Genomic DNA, 17,155 nt, shown 5'->3' on the forward strand with positions numbered 1-17,155 from the left:
TCCGTAGTTTTCAGAAAACCACATCGCACCACACGAGAATACGTCTGGAACTGACAATGCTTTGCTTGCACACAGTTTATTCGAAACGAGTAATATGAATAATATCTATATAATATCGATGGGAATGGTATTTAACCCATTAAGGTCATTCTGGGCGATATTGTATTCAGATTATATGTAGAAGTTTGCCATTTTGCAACAATGCATGATTTCTATCTGATGAGATTGTATTAGGGACATGCAACCAAGGTTGCCGAAAAAAAATCTGACTTTCTATGATTTAACCCCAAAATTCTGTGATGGTTTTCTGTGATGCTATTTCCTTTGATTGCAATGTAAATTCAAGATAAATTGGGAATTTATTACATTTTAGTTGGGTAAAATCAATTAAAATTACCAATCTTATCGTACTTTCCTAATTCGAAGTAAAAAATCTAAAATTTATATTGACCAGAAAAATTAAAATTTATGAAATTCATGCAAAATTCTAAAATTCTGTGAAATCTGCGAATATTTCAAAATTCTGTGTTTTGTGACACAGATTCCGTGATGAAAATTTACTTAAAATTCTGTGAAATTACAGGTTTCTCTGTGATTCTGGCAACCTTGCATTCAACCATGATGTGTATTATGGTTATTATTGTGTCACAGTATGGGATCTTTAAATTTTTTTTTATGTTTCGATTACAGTCGTTGTAACATCTTAATGTCATTCGTGACTTACACTTTAAAAAATGGAAAAGGTTCAGTGTTGAGTGGAATCAAGTCTTAGATGCAATGTTTTGGAAATTTCTCATCTCGAAGGCTACCGTAAAAAAAATATTTCACCAAGTTTCAACTTCGTTGCTCGTTGATTGAACAGGCACACTTAAACCGAGGAACAGAAAAACTCAATTGCGAATAACACATTTGATCGTATTGCTTCTATCTTCGTCTATTTTTTCCACCCTCCAAAAAACTTACCAGTATTTCCTTCGGGATTAATCGTTAGGAAACGCTTAGAACATATTTAAATCCCCACGTATTCACTAGAAAAAATGGATCCAGACGGTTCTTAGAGGTTTCAGCGTATTTTTTTTCTTAAAATCTTTTCCACGCGATATAGTTAGAGGGAAATGAAAATTCCATTATCCTTGCATTATTTTTTTATTTTCGGATAACACTTTGTTAATTTTTTATAGAACTAAAAATGTAATAGCTAAAGTTAATTTTCGACGTCAAGCTAATTGGAAAGTAAATTTCGAAAAAAAACGGCCACTATTGCACAAAATTTTACTTCACAACCAACTCAACGACTAGACTCTTGATTGGCTTCAACACATCTCTTACTGCGCATTCGTAGCAACTCGACCGGGTCCAACGCCAGCCGGAGGACTGGCCGTCACGTATCGACCGAAAGCTGATCCGTAATTGCTTGGAGCTTGATTGTCGTTTCCGGTGGAGGTCGTTACTGGCTTTGGCAGTCCATTGACTCCCTGGGCCGGAGCTGCTGATGCAGAATCATCTGTCTGAGATGGTTGCTGTTGCTGCTGTTGGGGAGTGTTATTGTGAACCTGGAAGCTCGAGTAGGACACAGCAGCTCCATTTGGCTGAGGATTGCCGGGTTGAAGCAAACGTTGATCCAAAAATGGAGGAATTTGAGGAGGTTGCGCAAATGGTGGTAATTGAGCAGGAGCAAGTTGTGGAGGAACTTGAGGAATCTGCGGAATCAATGGGAATTGTGGGTAGGCTGCTGGTGGTCCAAACTGTTGCGGAAACTGGTATGGCAGTGGAAGGAACTGGTTGAATCCTGGCTGGGCAAACTGAGGAAATCCTGGAACGAATCCTGGTCCACTGTAAGGATTAAACCCGTAGAAACCATCCGGGGCAACGTTGAACGGAGTCGTCAAAGGCTGGATAGGGGCAAACTGCTGCGGGTAATCCACTGGGGCTGGAACTTGTCCACCGGGATTCACCGGAGGCACTCCCTGAGCCCCAACAGTGGCCACAGCGGCCAAAATCGTCACGAAAACCTGATATTTCAGAGAGAAAAAACTCCAATCAATTCACTTGTTCACAAAACGAAACACCACCCAATCAAACTGCGTTGCTACCTTCATTGATTTGCACTGATGATCCACACAGATTCGCTTCACTTAAACCGATTCACCGAAGGCTTAACTTGCGTTTGACCCATCTTGGCCGGTGGCCGACAACTTTTATAGATATTAAATCAAAACAAGCTCGAAAAATCGATGCGATGACCTCCAGAGTGCCATCAAATCGGTCACTTCTGGTGTGAAACTTTAGTGACCCATCCACACGGGGCGGAAAATAAAACTTTAGCCAGCCATGGTTGAATTCAAGAAAAAAAAAACAAAACACTCAAAATTGTCTTCTGTGAGAAAAATATATTATGGTATGTGCTTGTTTAGTAGTTCAATAAATTTTCGTTCGATCGTAAAGTATTATTTAAAATAAAAATGTTTATACCAACTATTCGAAGAACTACAACCCTGTTCAACAGATTTACGATACATACAGTTAGGTCATATATGAAGAGATGTAATTCCACAAAATGGAAAAAAAACGGAGGCCAAGGTCGGACCCGCACGTAAGTTCGACCCAAATCCGTTACGGTTAATCGTCGCAATGCATTTTTTTCGGTTGTTTTTCTGGGCTGTTGACTCGGAAATAACTTAGAGTGGATCTAGAAGTTTGTTGATTTTTTTCTCACCTTCACCTTCACTGCAGGATTAAATAAAACGTAGGCACAATTGGTTTCAGATGGCAACCTACCAAAAATTATAATATTTTAATTTTGATTTTTATAAAAGGGGCAAATAACAAATTTGGAAGTATTTGTGAACTACACTCACGTGAACTACTGTGAACTACACGAAGTCAAAGTAGCAATGAAGGTTCTTTAATGCTACTGTCCAGACTTTCTTCGAACAAAAACATACACAACAAATTTTAAATTGCTGGAAACCAGCAAAATTTTGCTGGTTTTTGTCTTGCTGGTTTTCTAGCAAAATTTCCAGCAATTTGAATTGCTGAAAAAGATCAGCAAACCCAACTGCTGGAAGCCAGTCTGAAAATCAGCTTTTTTTTTCAAAAAACAACCGGAAATTTTAAGTTTCTTAATTTGATTTAAAATTTAAATATAATACCCTCATGATGGTCATATTTATAAAAAGAAATTAGTTTGTTCATTTTTCTTGAGCGACATTTATTTAAATTTTTATTTCAAAATACAATATCTGCCAGTCAGTCGGCCGCTTTTCACCAAGCCTTTTACATTATGCTCCATCTGAAATAAAAATACAAAATATAAGATTCTTCAACGAAATACTTAATCGCTTCCAAAAATTATACCTTTGGTTGAAATGCTTCATAGCTGGAATAGAGAACGAAATAAAATTCGGTGACTGTTGCAACGAAAAATAACTAGAAAAAAAAAAAACAAATTCGAGTTTGACAGACCGATCGCTGGTTTTTTCAGCAACGCAGAACAAGTACTGGAAAAATCAGCAAGATGAAGTTTCCAGCAAAAATTGGATTGCTGAAGTTTTCCTGCAATTTTTTTTACTAGAAACTGAGGCATAAATTTACTGTGTACACTCTGAGTTAAATTTCAAATACTGATTGGAAAAAGTAAGCTAATAGCACTGATTGGTAGGAAAAGAAACTTGAAAAACATTATCCCATTGTTTTATGATACAATATTTTTAGTCGAATTTGAAGCCGAGATCCACCCTAGTTTTACTTATTTTTCAATGAGTTGTTTTATCTGCCCCTTGTTATACTATTTCAACTCTGCGACCGGAACCGCCCAAGCTCGACCGCATCATTTAACACTTAAAAGCATGTAAAAAATCAAAAGTTGTCGGAACTAAGTCGCTCAAAAGGATTACTTTTATGAATTTCAATCCAACTTAAAAAATATCAGCTTTATGATATATTCTTAACCTTTTCTCATTTATTTTTTTCAAATGTTTTTAATCGTTTTTTTATGGTGAAATCTTTCTAAAAATTTACAATATTCCAATGTTATGGAATTTTTTTTAAAGATTGTTTAAATAAAAACATACCAACGTTTACAACAGCTTAAACATAAAAAAACAAAATTGATTGATTGGATTCGGAAGTGATCAAACGCATCTTGATTTTGTTCACCGAAAAAGTCTCTTTTGGTTCGTCTTGTTTTGATGACTGGCGATGATTGATTGCAATCGATGACGAGTTGGTAGCAAAATAGCTACAAATTGGTGATTGATTGCCAATTAAATTCAGATCGTCATGATCACTGAAATTTAAAGAAGAAAAAAAGAGTCCAACACAAGCTTTTTTCAAAAATCAATCATAATTCCATCCAATTTCAATCGACTTTGATAATTAATATTCATTTTGACAATTTTTAACAATCAAAACAATTTCGACCATTTCTATTAAATTTGACAATTCAAAAAAAAAAAATCTAAACTCCTCGCAATCTTTCAGAATTCTGAGGAAATTTTCGATATTTCTATTAAATTTGACAATTCAAAATAAAAATCTAAACTCCTCATAATCTTTCAGAATCCTTAGGAAGTTTTCGAAGCTTAAAGGTTTCTGAACTTTACAAAGATTTTCAGAAATTTTACAAATAGTTTCAAAACAATTCAAAACAATTCATAATTTCAAGAAAATAATCACAATTTTCATAATTTTCAAAACTTTTCAAGTAAAAGTTGATTTTGAAACTAAAAATATATTAGAAATTTCATACTTTTTCCAGTATTTCATAAAATATTTTAAGAGTTCATATAGCTCAGAAATTATTCAAAATTATTTAGAATTTTCAGAAATTTTCAAGAACTCTTCAATTCCATTTTCAAGAATTTTCAGAAACTTTTCAGAATTTTTCAGAATTGCTCAGATGATTTAAGATTTTTTTCAGAATATTTTAGTATTCAGAATTTTTCGAGATTTTCAGAATTTTTCTGAATATTTCAGAATATTCGAGAATTTTTCTGTTTTTTTAAGTTTAAAATTTTTTAAAATTATAAAAAAATATCAGTGCTATTCAGAATTTTTCAAAATTATAAGATTTTTTTTTACAAAAATCGTTTTTTTTTTTTCAAAGTTTAACAACCTCTTCAAAATTTTTTTAAAAAAATTAAGTAGTTTTTAAGTAGTTTTCAAAAAATTTCAGGATTTTCTCAATTTTTTCTTCACAATTTTTAATTATTTAACAGTTTTTCCACATGTCTTTAAAATATTTCAGAAAATTTCAGAGATTTTTTCATAATTAACCAGAATTTTTCAGAATTTTTCAGTTTTTTTTCAAATTGACTGGCGATGATTGATTGCAATCGATGATAAGTTGGGAGCGAAAGAGTTTAAAAATGCTGATTGCTCGCAAATAAGATACAGAATATTTCAAAATTGTTCAAAATTCATTCAAAAAAAAATTCAGAATCTTTCATAACTTTCATAACTTTCAAAACTTTTCAAATTTTTCAGAATTTCCAGGAATTTTTCAGATTTTTTCAAAATTTAGTTTCTGTGAAAACTTCAAAATTAAAAAAAACATAGTCCTTTTTAGAATCTCTCAGTTTTTTTTTCATATTTCTAAGATATTTCCCAATATTTTCAGAGTTTTTATAGTTCAACATAAAATTTCAAAAAATTCCGAATTTTTTTCAAGATTTTTCAGAACATTTCCAAACTCTTATGTAATTTTTCTTAAATTTCCAGGAGTATTTCAGAATTTTACAGAATTTTTCTGAGGTTTTCAAATTTTTTGAGGGGTTTCAGAACTTTTTCAAAGTTTTTTAGAATTCAGATTTCTGAAAGATTAAGATTTTTTCAGAATTTTTCGGGAATATCAGAATTTAAAAAAAAAAATTGTCTAAAGTTTTTCATATTTTTTTAAAATTATTTTTTTATTTTTTTCTATGACTTTTCTTAAATTGTCGGGTGAATTTCAGAATTTTTCAGTGTTTTCAGAGTTTTTCTGTGTTTTCAAAAGTTTTCAGAATTTTTCAAAAAATTCCATATGTTTATGAAATTTTCAAAAAAAAAATCTTAATCTATTTTTAATATTATAAATGAGTTTTGGATAATTTTTCAGAGCTTTTCAGAATTTTTAAGAGTTTTCCAGAATTTTTTTAAATTATTCAGAAATTTTCAATGTTTTTCAGAATCTATTGGAACTTTCGGAATGAGCAAAATATTCCAGAATTTGAATATTTGATAATATCACATAGTTTCTCATAAATTTTCAGAATTTTTAATAGCTTTTTTTAAACGAAGTTTATTAGGCCTTTCGCTTTAACAAAGTTTTAGTGCTTTGAAAATTATGTATCTACAGATTTTCAGATAGCCCATAAAATTTTCAGATTTTTCCAGAATTTTCAGTTATTTTCAAAAGTATTTCAGACTTGAAAAAAAAAATCAGTATGTTACAGATTTTTTTCGTTTTTTAAAACTTTTGAGTGTTTCAGATTTCAAAATTCTCAAAGTAATACCAAATTTTACAGATTTTTCTGAATATTCAAAGATTGTATAAAGATTTTGGAAATTTTCCAAAACATTTTAGAGTATTGAAAATTTTTCAAAATTTTGCAAAATTTTGCTTAATTTTAAGAATTTTACATAATTTAACAGAATTTTCTATATTTTTAAAGAATTTTACCGAATAGTACAGAATTTTCAAAAATTTTACAGTATTTTACAGAATTTTACAGAATTTCACATAATATTACAGTATTTTACAGAATTTTACAGTACTTTACCGAATTTTACAGAAATTTACAGAATTTTACAGAATATTACATAATTTCACTGAATTTTACAGATTTTTTTTAGAATTTTACAGAATTTGACACAGTTCAACTGAATTTTAAAGAATTTTATAGAATTTTACAGATTTTTACTGAATTTAAAAAAATTTAAAGAATTTTGAAGAATTTCAAATAATTTTACAGAGTTTTAAAGAATTTTGCAGAATTTCTAGGAATTTCATAGAATTTTCAAGAATTTCACAGGCTTTTGCAAATATTTAAATTTCAACTTTTATAGAATTTTTCAGAATTTTTCAGAGCATTTCAGAATTCAACAAAATTTTTTAGAATTGAACTGAATTTTTTTCGTTTTTAATGATCTTTTAATATTTCTCAGAATGGTTTCAGATCTTTTCAGTTTTTTTCAGTAATTTTGAGAATGTTTAAGAATTTTCAAGAATTTTTTTTTCTCAAGATTTTTTCAGACTTTCAAAGAATTGATCAGAATTTTTAAAAACATTTGCAATTTTTGAAATTTTAAAGAATTTTCAAGAATTTTTAGAATTTTCAAGAATTTTTAAGAATTTTCAAGAATTTTTAAAAGTTTTCAAGATTTTTTAGGAATTTAGTAGAATGTTCAAGAGTTTCGAAAATTGTTTATGGAATTTTAAGTTTATTTCAAAATATTTCAAGAATTTTGAAGCATTTCATAGAATTGTAAAGAATTTCTAAGAATTTAAATTTTTTAAGAATTTTTAAGAATTTTTAAGAATTTTTAAGAATTTTTAAGAATTTTTAAGAATTTTTTTAGAATTTTGAAGTATTTTTTAAATTTTTAAGAATTTTTAAGAATTTTCAATAAATTTTATGAATTTATTAAAGTTTTTAAAAAAAATCAAAGTTTATAAAATTATCAGAATTATTCTGAATTTTACTCAAAATGTTCTCGACATCATTCAGAGTTTTTCTGAATTTTGAGGCGTTTTTCAGAAATTTTCAGTGCTTTAAATTTAAAAAAAATTCAATAAATATCAAAATTTTCCATTTAACCAAATTAAAAAAAAATTGAGATTTTTTTTCCTGAAATTCTTTAATTTTTTTTTTTTGCCGAATCGTCCCAAAATTTTAAATTTCTTAGAGATTTTTTTAGAATTTTATTGAATATTATTGAAGTTTTTTTTTATTTATTTTAAATTTTCAAATTTTGTCAGATTTAATCAAAATCGAGAATGTGCAGTATTCTCAGTTATTTCTTACAATTTTCCAAAATGCATCAGAGATTTTATTGAGATTTCAGATTTTTTTTTCTTAATAATTATATGATTATTTTTAAATAGATTCGGAAGTTTCTATATTAAAACATATTTCCTGTATCATTTAAAGAAATTATTGGAGATTTCATGATATTAAATTAAGGTTATATATATTATCCATGGATGTTTGTTTAATTTTTAAGAGATTTTATGAAAAAAGAAAGGTTAAAAAAAAACTTTCGAAATATTTTGAAATTTTATAAATAATTAATTGTTTTTTGTCTATTTTTACATATTTTGACAATGTTTCAAACTTTATAAATTGCGACAACTGACTTTTGAATTTTAAGTTTGATACCTTCACTTCTTCTTTGTTTTTGGATTTTGGATTCACCGTTTATAATTTTGTAGCATTTTATTTCATTATTAAATGCATCCTTTTTTTCAAATAAATTTTCAATCAAAAGTTAAGCTTAAGGTTGTCGATTTCTTTCAGCACGTATGCGGGCAGGACAAATCCGGTCATTTTTTTTAAAAACATTGCAAAATTAAGACTTACTTACTTACTTAATGATCCCGCGCCGATCCTCCGGTGCATAGGGCCGTGGTAAAAGACCTCCACTGTTGACGATCCGGAGCCAGCGTCTTCACCTGGTCCCAGTCAAGATTCTCGTCGACAGTTCGGATTTCAGCGGCTAGGCTTCGCCGCCACGAATTTCTGGGTCTGCCTCTTCTTCGATGACCTTCTGGATTCCAATCTAGCGCCTCTCTGCAAATCTCGTTTTCATCTCTTCGCAGCGTGTGCCCAATCCATCTCCACTTACGTTCCCGAATCTCGATTTCTAGCGCCTTTTGATGACACCGGCGATGTAGTTCCTCATTCGATATCCAATTGCCAGGCCACCAAGCGCGGATGATATTCCGCAGGCAGCGGTTTACAAATACTTGCAGTTTTCGCGTCGTTACCGCATATGTGCACCAAGTTTCGCACCCGTACAGCAATACGGATTTGACGTTTGAGTTGAAGATTCGGATTTTCGTTCGTAGAGAGATCTGGCGTGACCGCCAGATGTTTCGGAGACTCGCAAACGCAAATCGGGCCTTTCTTATCCGGGTTTCGATGTCTTTTCTGGTACCACCATCAGGCGTTATCTGGCTACCAAGATACTGGAAGCACTCCACTTTCTCAACTTGTTGCCCAGCTACCATGAAACTGGAGGGATTTCTGTGTTGATCTCCATCGACTTGGTCTTTCCGACATTGACTTTGAGACCTGCTGCCTTGGAACTTTCGGTGAGGTCGTCGAGTTTGCTCTGCATATCTGGTTGTGTTTGGGCGAGCAAAACAATATCGTCAGCCAGGTCAAGGTCGTTCAGTTGCTCCATTGTTGAAGGATTCCACGGCAATCCTCGGTTCGGTGCACAGTCAATCGATCCAATCAGAATCTCATCCATTACGATTAGAAAAAGTAGCGGTGATAGAATACATCCTTGTCTCACTCCAGCAGATACCGGGATTGGTTCGGACAAGACACCGTCGTGCAAGACCTTGCACGAAAATGCCTCGTACTGTGCTTCGATGAGATGGACTAGTTTCTCTGGGACCCCTCGTCGCCTTAGAGCCGCCCAGATGTTTTCATGGTTAAGTCGGTCGAATGCTTTTTCGAAATCAACGAACACCAGCAGAAGAGAGTCCTGGAATTCGTTGATTTGTTCCAGTATGATTCGTAGCGTTGTGATGTGGTCCACACATGATCGTCCGGATCGGAATCCAGCTTGTTGCCGTCGGAGTGTAGCGTCTATTTTCTCCTGGATCCTGTTCAGGATAACTTTGCAGAGTACTTTGAGGGTTGTACAGATCAACGTTATGCCTCGCCAGTTACCGCACTCTGTCAGGTCTCCTTTTTTCGGGACCTTTACGAGGATACCCTGCATCCAGTCGGCCGGGAATGTTGCAGTATCCCAGATGTCAGCGAAAAGACGGTGCAACATTTGTGCTGATAGGGCAGGGTCGGCTTTCAGCATTTCAGCAGGGATGCAATCGATCCCAGGTGCTTTGTTGGATTTCATGTTTTTGATTGCCGCTTCTATTTCAGCCAGCGAAGGCGCTTCCGAGTTGACGCCATTTATGCGACTTACTGTTGGCGCTTCCAGCTGCAGATTCTGTTGGCCATCGCTATTCGTGACTCGGAAGAGTTGTTCGAAGTGCTCAGTCCATCGTTTGAGCTGATCTGTTCGATCGGTCAGTAACTGACCTGCTCGGTCTTTTAGCGGCATTCTTGCATTAGTCCTTGCACCACTGAGGCGGCGAGAAATGTCATAAAGTAATCGGATATCTCCATTGGCGGCGGCTCTTTCCCCCTCTTCGGCTAGGGAGTTTGTCCAGGCTCTCTTGTCTCGTCTACAAGCTCGTTTAACTGCCTTTTCCAGCTCCGCATATCGAAAGCGGGCGGCTGCTTTGGCTGACCCGGTACATGCCTGCTCAATTCCGACTTTCGCCTTTCTCCGATCATCGACCATCCTCCAAGTTTCATCCGACATCCATTCACTTCTTCTTCCACAAACTTTACCGAGAGTACCATGGCTCGTCGTGATAAAGGCATTCTTGATTCCACACCACTGTTCTTCGACTGTTCCGTCTGTCGGCAGCTCCGAGGCTCGGGATTCTAGCTGTTCAACGTATGCCCTTTTCACCTCTGGATTCTCCAACCGGCGGACGTCGTATCGACACCCGACTTTCTCCTCGCGCCGTTGGACACGCGCAACTCTCAGTCGTATCTCGCCAAGGACGAGGTGATGGTCAGATGCAATGTCTGCGCTTCGTTTGTTGCGGACATCAAGAAGGCTCCTTCTCCATTTTCGACTGATGCAGATGTGGTCAATTTGATTTTCTGTTCGGCCATCTCGGGATACCCAAGTGACCTTATGTGCTGGTCGATGGGGGAAGCGCGATCCACCGATCACCATGTTGTTGTTGCCACAAAATTCTACAAACAGCTCTCCGTTTTCGCTCATCTGTCCTAGGCCATGGCGCCCCATGATGCGCTCAAGGCCTTGATTGTCGGAGCCAATCTTTGCGTTGAAGTCGCCCAAATGGATTTGAATGTCACCCTTCGGAATTCTCTCAACCACGCTGTTCAGTTGACTGTAAAACTGCTCTTTCTCCTGCAAGTCGGCAACGTCAGTTGGCGCATAACACTGGACCATTGTAAGGTTTCTAACCCGTGTTCTAGATCTGGCTACGATTATTCTTTCGTTTATCGGTTCCCATCTAATGAGGGCCGCGTAGGCCTGCGGGCTTAACAGGAAACCAACTCCTCGTTCCCGAGTAGCATGTTCTCCTCGTATGCCAGAGTAAAGCAGGACTTGCCCGGATTGTGTCTTGTGTTCTCCAGTATTAGGCCAACGGACTTCGCTCAGTCCCAGAATTTCAAGCTTGAGGCGGCTAGCCTCTCTAGCAAGTTGTTCCAGTTTGCCTTGTTGGGCAAGGGTTAAAACATTCCAAGTTCCAATTCGTGTCCGTGTTTTCATGCTAAAAGTCGTCGCCAAAGTTCCAGGTCGGTCATTTCTTTCGGATTCCGTAACAATTTCAAATCGGGAGCAGTAGGTTGTTAGCCTAAAGTAAATTAAGACATTTGATTTTAAAACTGTCAACCAAAATCGGGCCAATATTTGGGAAAATTTTGTCAAAACATAAGAGTTAGTCATCGAAAATCAAGATAGAAAAAATTGAAAAATATTTATTTTCATCAAAATTTATCCGCAGATTTTAAATTGCATTTTAATCTTTAAAAACCTTTCATGATTATTTTTATGAAACTTACTTTAAAAAAAAAATTACGACACAATTTGTTTATTTTTTGATCGATTTTTTTAGCGAATGAACATACACGTATAGGATCTCAGTGAAACTTCATGTTTTTTTGAAGAGATCAAATTAACTTAACACGAAACCGTACGTCTTTCAGAGATAAATATGATGGCTAGCATCTTACAAACGCTAAAACCTCCAGCACACAGAAAAAGTACTATGTTTTCCGTGACAGAGCTTTGATCTCATGATTGCACTATGGGGTTTGAGGCGGCAAAAAGTCAAAAACTGAACTTTAACGGATCGCTTTTTTATTTTTACTAGTTAATAACTTAATATTTAACTAAGATATTCCCAGTTTTTCAACTCATTATCTTGAATACTGAACGCACCACAGACATCAAACTTTGAAAAATTGAAAAATTTATATGATGAAGAAAAGAATTTAAATCACATATATTTCTATGGAAAATTTATTTTCTTAGATTCAAAGTACACCATATGAAAGCTTATATTAAAAGCTATCATTTGAACCATTCAAAATTTTACACACTAAATCGATCTATGATAAAAATGAGTGAATGATGATTTTTTTCAAAAGACAAAAACTTAAAAGCCTTGCCAAAAAAAATCCCCGCATTTCTTCATCCTCTTTTTACTATCAAGATCTATTTTAAAGTCCTAAAAATACAATGAAAGAGATTCCAGGCACCTTAAAGCACCGTTTTTTGATTATAGTCAAATAAAGCTGAAAATATCATGCAAATGGGTAATTTTTACCCATTAATGAGTATAAATTCAACAAAGTTGATGTTGGTTTGTCAAGAAAAATGTTTCTCATGATTGATCAATCATTTCACATATTTTTCTCTTGAGTTTCATGAAATGTCTTAATGTTATTAATCATTTAATGATCAATTAGTCCAAAACCCAGTTTTCAAAAATAAAAAGTAGGGTCAAAAATAACACCAAGCATCGTACTTTAAAAGTTATTTATACAAAATTTTTGTTAGAATTTATTTTAAGATAGTTAAAATAGTAATTTTCATACAAAATTTTCAAAAATAACAAAATAGTCCAAAACACCTAATCATACTTTTTGCCGCCTCATTGTATGGAACTGCCCCATAGTGGATTGCTGGATTAGAGGACTTGAGAATAAATCCGGGAAAAATCTGGGCTTTTCCAATGAAATCCGGGCAACTGAGCCTGACCGGATTTTTCCCAAATTTTATATTTAATATCCAGGCAATCTGGCAACCTGATGTTAGCTTAGTATAAAATATCTCGTATTTGGTCTTTAATGATGCTCTTACGACAGCATAAAAAAAGAAAACAAACCATTTATTCGATGTTTGTATCGCCAGTCCGCAGTATTAAGTTTTTTGTTTGCGCGGCCATACTAATCGACCTGTTCGATTTATTACGTCTTAGATATCAGTCCACTGGAGCAAGTTGATTTGAGACTTTCTGAATAAAAAAATTAGATTATTTTCCTGCTCAGAATTTAGCAGCCTAAACTAAAACTCGGCACTTCAGGATGTCTTATTTACAAAAAAAAAAAAAGTTTTACAGAAATTAATTTGTCTAGATTAAACATGGTCTAACACACATGTGGAATGCTATAGTAAACGCCTTCCGCCGGGGGGATTGTTTGAAACATAAAACCTGTAGGTACCGATCCAAGAAACTTCTCCCGAATTGCGATTTCATCCATCCATAAAAGACCAGCTTTGGCGCAAATTTGGTCCCATATATTTTTTCATCTTGCCCAGACTAAGCAAGACTCGAATGAGGGTCTGAAAAACTGTCTTATGCTGATGCTGGAGGAAAGCTTGTAAGAGGGAGAATGGGTAGGTTGTTTGGACTCACTCACCTGGAGACCTCAAGTTTTTTCTCTCTCTCTGATTCTGAGGAAGGCAGGAAGGTAAAAACTATATCAAGGTGGACAACACCTCTTCCAGTAGAGACTCCGCCATCGACGGCCAAGCAATGGACTGATTGAGGAATGTGTGTTCGATTCCGAGTTTGTTTGATTGGTGTAACAAATCGGCCCAGATGAGGTGACGGGAAAAAGTGGGAAGAAGTAGGAAGGCGGCTTGATTTTCTTATTGGCCTGGTAATATTTAGCTAAAGGTACTAAGAGTGCTCTCCATCTGTGGACTCCAGCTAAGGTAGCCTTACTTGGAAGGAGCTGGGGATTGAATCGAAAAGTGGCGATCGCTCGCTCGCGCCACATGAAGGCTTTTTTTTCCTTTGGTGCCAGCAGTGTTTGTGGTCATAATTCATGGGTTCTGATAAATCTAATGTGTCACGTACGAGAAACTTCATTCGAAATGGGGGCCGGAGTTCGCTCGTTTTCCAGTCGTTGAAGATTGGCTCGATCCCTGAATGAGGTGCCAGGGGCAATCGCTTCATTCCGTGCGCGCGCGCAGATTCTTGCCCCAAAGATAATGATCTGTTTCTGTTTATAAATATGTGCCGGATAGTTTTTGTAACGGACCTCAGCTATGCGGATAACATAGAATTGACGAAGTTTTTTTCCGGAGTCAGCTCGATTCTGCTCTAATTACACGGTTAAGAATAATTTCAGGTGAAGGGCTTGCGCTGAGAAGGGCTGGAGGAAAGGCAGAAAAACCATTATCATAAATACATTAGAGCGCTTGAGGTGGCTTTGTACCGATACACGCTTAACTGTGGGTCAGTTTAGTTAGCTAGCAGGGCAGCAAAATCAGTGCCACACCCATTGAGTATTAATCCGTACTCTGATTAATAGTAATTTTTTCTACTAGCTGGAAGCTGGGGCTTCATTATTACTACTGTTAATAGTCACTCAAAAACGAATGAAATCTGATTAGCTTAATTAAACCGGATTCTGATTGATACCTTTTCTATACGTATGTACATGAATGTTAAATACCTCCCTCATGTATGTCTTTTAAACTTAGAAATCAGCCGGTAGTCAAAAAATAAGGGCAACCAATTAATAAATCTATTGTCCTTTGAAATGCACTCTTTGAAGCAGAAATATTGGGGAAATTTAAAACCACAGTGTCCAAGTTCGGGGAAACTTAGACATTTCGCATTGTAGTGATTGAAGAATTTATCAAAAATGTGCATTTGATAAACATTTCTAATTAAAAAGTCCCAATTGTCAAAATGGTCAAAATTATCAAAATAGTCAAAATTGTCAAAATTGTCAAAATTGTCAAAATTGTCAAAATTGACAAAATTGTCCAAATTGTCAAAATTGTCAAAATTGTCAAAATTGTCAAAATTGTCAAAATTGTCAAAATTGTCAAAATTGTCAAAATTGTCAAAATTGTCAAAATTGTCAAAATTGTCAAAATTGTCAAAATTGTCAAAATTGTCAAAATTGTCAAAATTGTCAAAATTGTCAAAATTGTCAAAATTGTCAAAATTGTCAAAATTGTCAAAATTGTCAAAATTGTCAAAATTGTCAAAATTGTCAAAATTGTCAAAATTGTCAAAATTGTCAAAATTGTCAAAATTGTCAAAATTGTCAAAATTGTCAAAACTGTCAAAATTGTCAAAATTGTCAAAATTGTCAAAATTGTCAAAATTGTCAAAATTGTCAAAATTGTCAAAATTGTCAAAATTGTCAAAATTGTCAAAATTGTCAAAATTGTCAAAATTGTCAAAATTGTCAAAATTGTCAAAATTGTCAAAATTGTCAAAATTGTCAAAATTGTCAAAATTGTCATAATTATCGAAATTGACGAAATTGACAAAATTGACAAAATTGTCAAAATTGTCAAAATTGTCAAAATTGTCAAAATTGTCAAAATTGTCAGAATTGTCAAAATTGTCAAAATTGTCAAAATTGTCAAAATTGTCAAAATTGTCAAAATTGTCAAAATTGTCAAAATTGTCAAAATTGTCAAAATTGTCAAAATTGTCAAAATTGTCAAAATTGTCAAAATTGTCAAAATTGTCAAAATTGTCAAAATTGTCAAAATTGTCAAAATTGTCAAAATTGTCAAATATGTCAAAAATGTCAAAATTGAAAAATTGTCAATATTGTCAAAATTGTCAAAATTGTCAAAATTGTCAAAATTGTGAAAATTGTCAAAATTGTGAAAATTGTGAAAATTGTCAAAATTGCCAAATTGTCAAAATTGTCAAAATTGTCAAAATTGTCAAAATTGTCAAAATTGTCAAAATTGTCAAAATTGTCAAAACTGTCAAAATTGTCAAAATTGTCAAAATTGTCAAAATTGTCAAAATTGTCAAAATTGTCAAAATTGTCAAAATTGTCAAAATTGTCAAAATTGTCAAAATTGTCAAAATTGTCAAAATTGTCAAAATTGTCAAAATTGTCAAAATTGTCAAAATTGTCAAAATTGTCAAAATTGTCAAAATTGTCAAAATTGTCAAAATTGTCAAAATTGTCAAAATTGTCAAAATTGTCAAAATTGTCACAATTGTCAAAATTGTCAAAATTGTCAAAATTGTCAAAATTGTCAAAATTGTCAAAATTGTCAAAATTGTCAAAATTGTCAAAATTGTCAAAATTGTCAAAATTGTCAAAATTGTCAAAATTGTCAAAATTGTCAAAATTGACAAAATTGTCAAAATTGTCAAAATTGTCAAAATTGTCAAAATTGTCAAAATTGTCAAAATTGTCAGAATTGTCAAAATTGTCAAAATTGTCAAAATTGTCAAAATTGTCAAAATTGTCAAAATTGTCAAAATTGTCAAAATTGTCAAAATTGTCAAAATTGTCAAAATTGTCAAAATTGTCAAAATTGTCAAAATTGTCAAAATTGTCAAAATTGTCAAAATTGTCAAAATTGTCAAAATTGTCAAAATTGTCAAAATTGTCAAAATTGTCAAAATTGTCAAAATTGTCAAAATTGTCAAAATTGTCAAAATTGTCAAAATTGTCAAAATTGTCAAAATTGTCAAAATTGTCAAAATTGTCAAAATTGTCAAAATTGTCAAAATTGTCAAAATTGTCAAAATTGTCAAAATTGTCAAAATTGTCAAAATTGTCAAAATTGTCAAAATTGTCAAAATTGTCAAAATTGTCAAAATTGTCAAAATTGTCAAAATTGTCAAAATTGTCAAAATTGTCAAAACTGTCAAAATTGTCAAAATTGTCAAAATTGTCAAAATTGTCAAAATTGTCAAAATTGTCAAAATTGTCAAAATTGTCAAAATTGTCAAAATTGTCAAAATTGTCAAAATTGTCAAAATTGTCAAAATTGTCAAAATTGTCAAAATTGTCAAAATTGTCAAAATTGTCAAAATTGTCAAAATTGTCAAAATTGTCAAAATTGTCAAAATTGTCAAAATTGTCAAAATTGTCAAAATTGTCAA

The 17,155-nt window shown here is 33.2% G+C and overlaps 1 protein-coding gene across 1 annotated transcript; it reads right to left on the reverse strand.

The window, feature by feature from the left end:
* Positions 1–1,258: 1,258 nt before the first annotated feature.
* LOC129741225 (uncharacterized) lies at positions 1,259–14,230 on the reverse strand. The gene is made up of 2 exons (XM_055732939.1): positions 13,997–14,230; positions 1,259–2,012 (listed from the first exon to the last, which is right to left on the reverse strand). Exons 1-2 carry the CDS (start codon positions 14,228–14,230, stop codon positions 1,326–1,328), a joined length of 921 nt encoding a protein of 306 aa, XP_055588914.1. The 3' UTR covers positions 1,259–1,325.
* Between the last annotated feature and the right edge of the window lie 2,925 nt (positions 14,231–17,155).

This window comes from Uranotaenia lowii, chromosome 2 (genome assembly GCF_029784155.1).
Source record: "Uranotaenia lowii strain MFRU-FL chromosome 2, ASM2978415v1, whole genome shotgun sequence".
NCBI lineage: Eukaryota > Metazoa > Arthropoda > Insecta > Diptera > Culicidae > Uranotaenia > Uranotaenia lowii.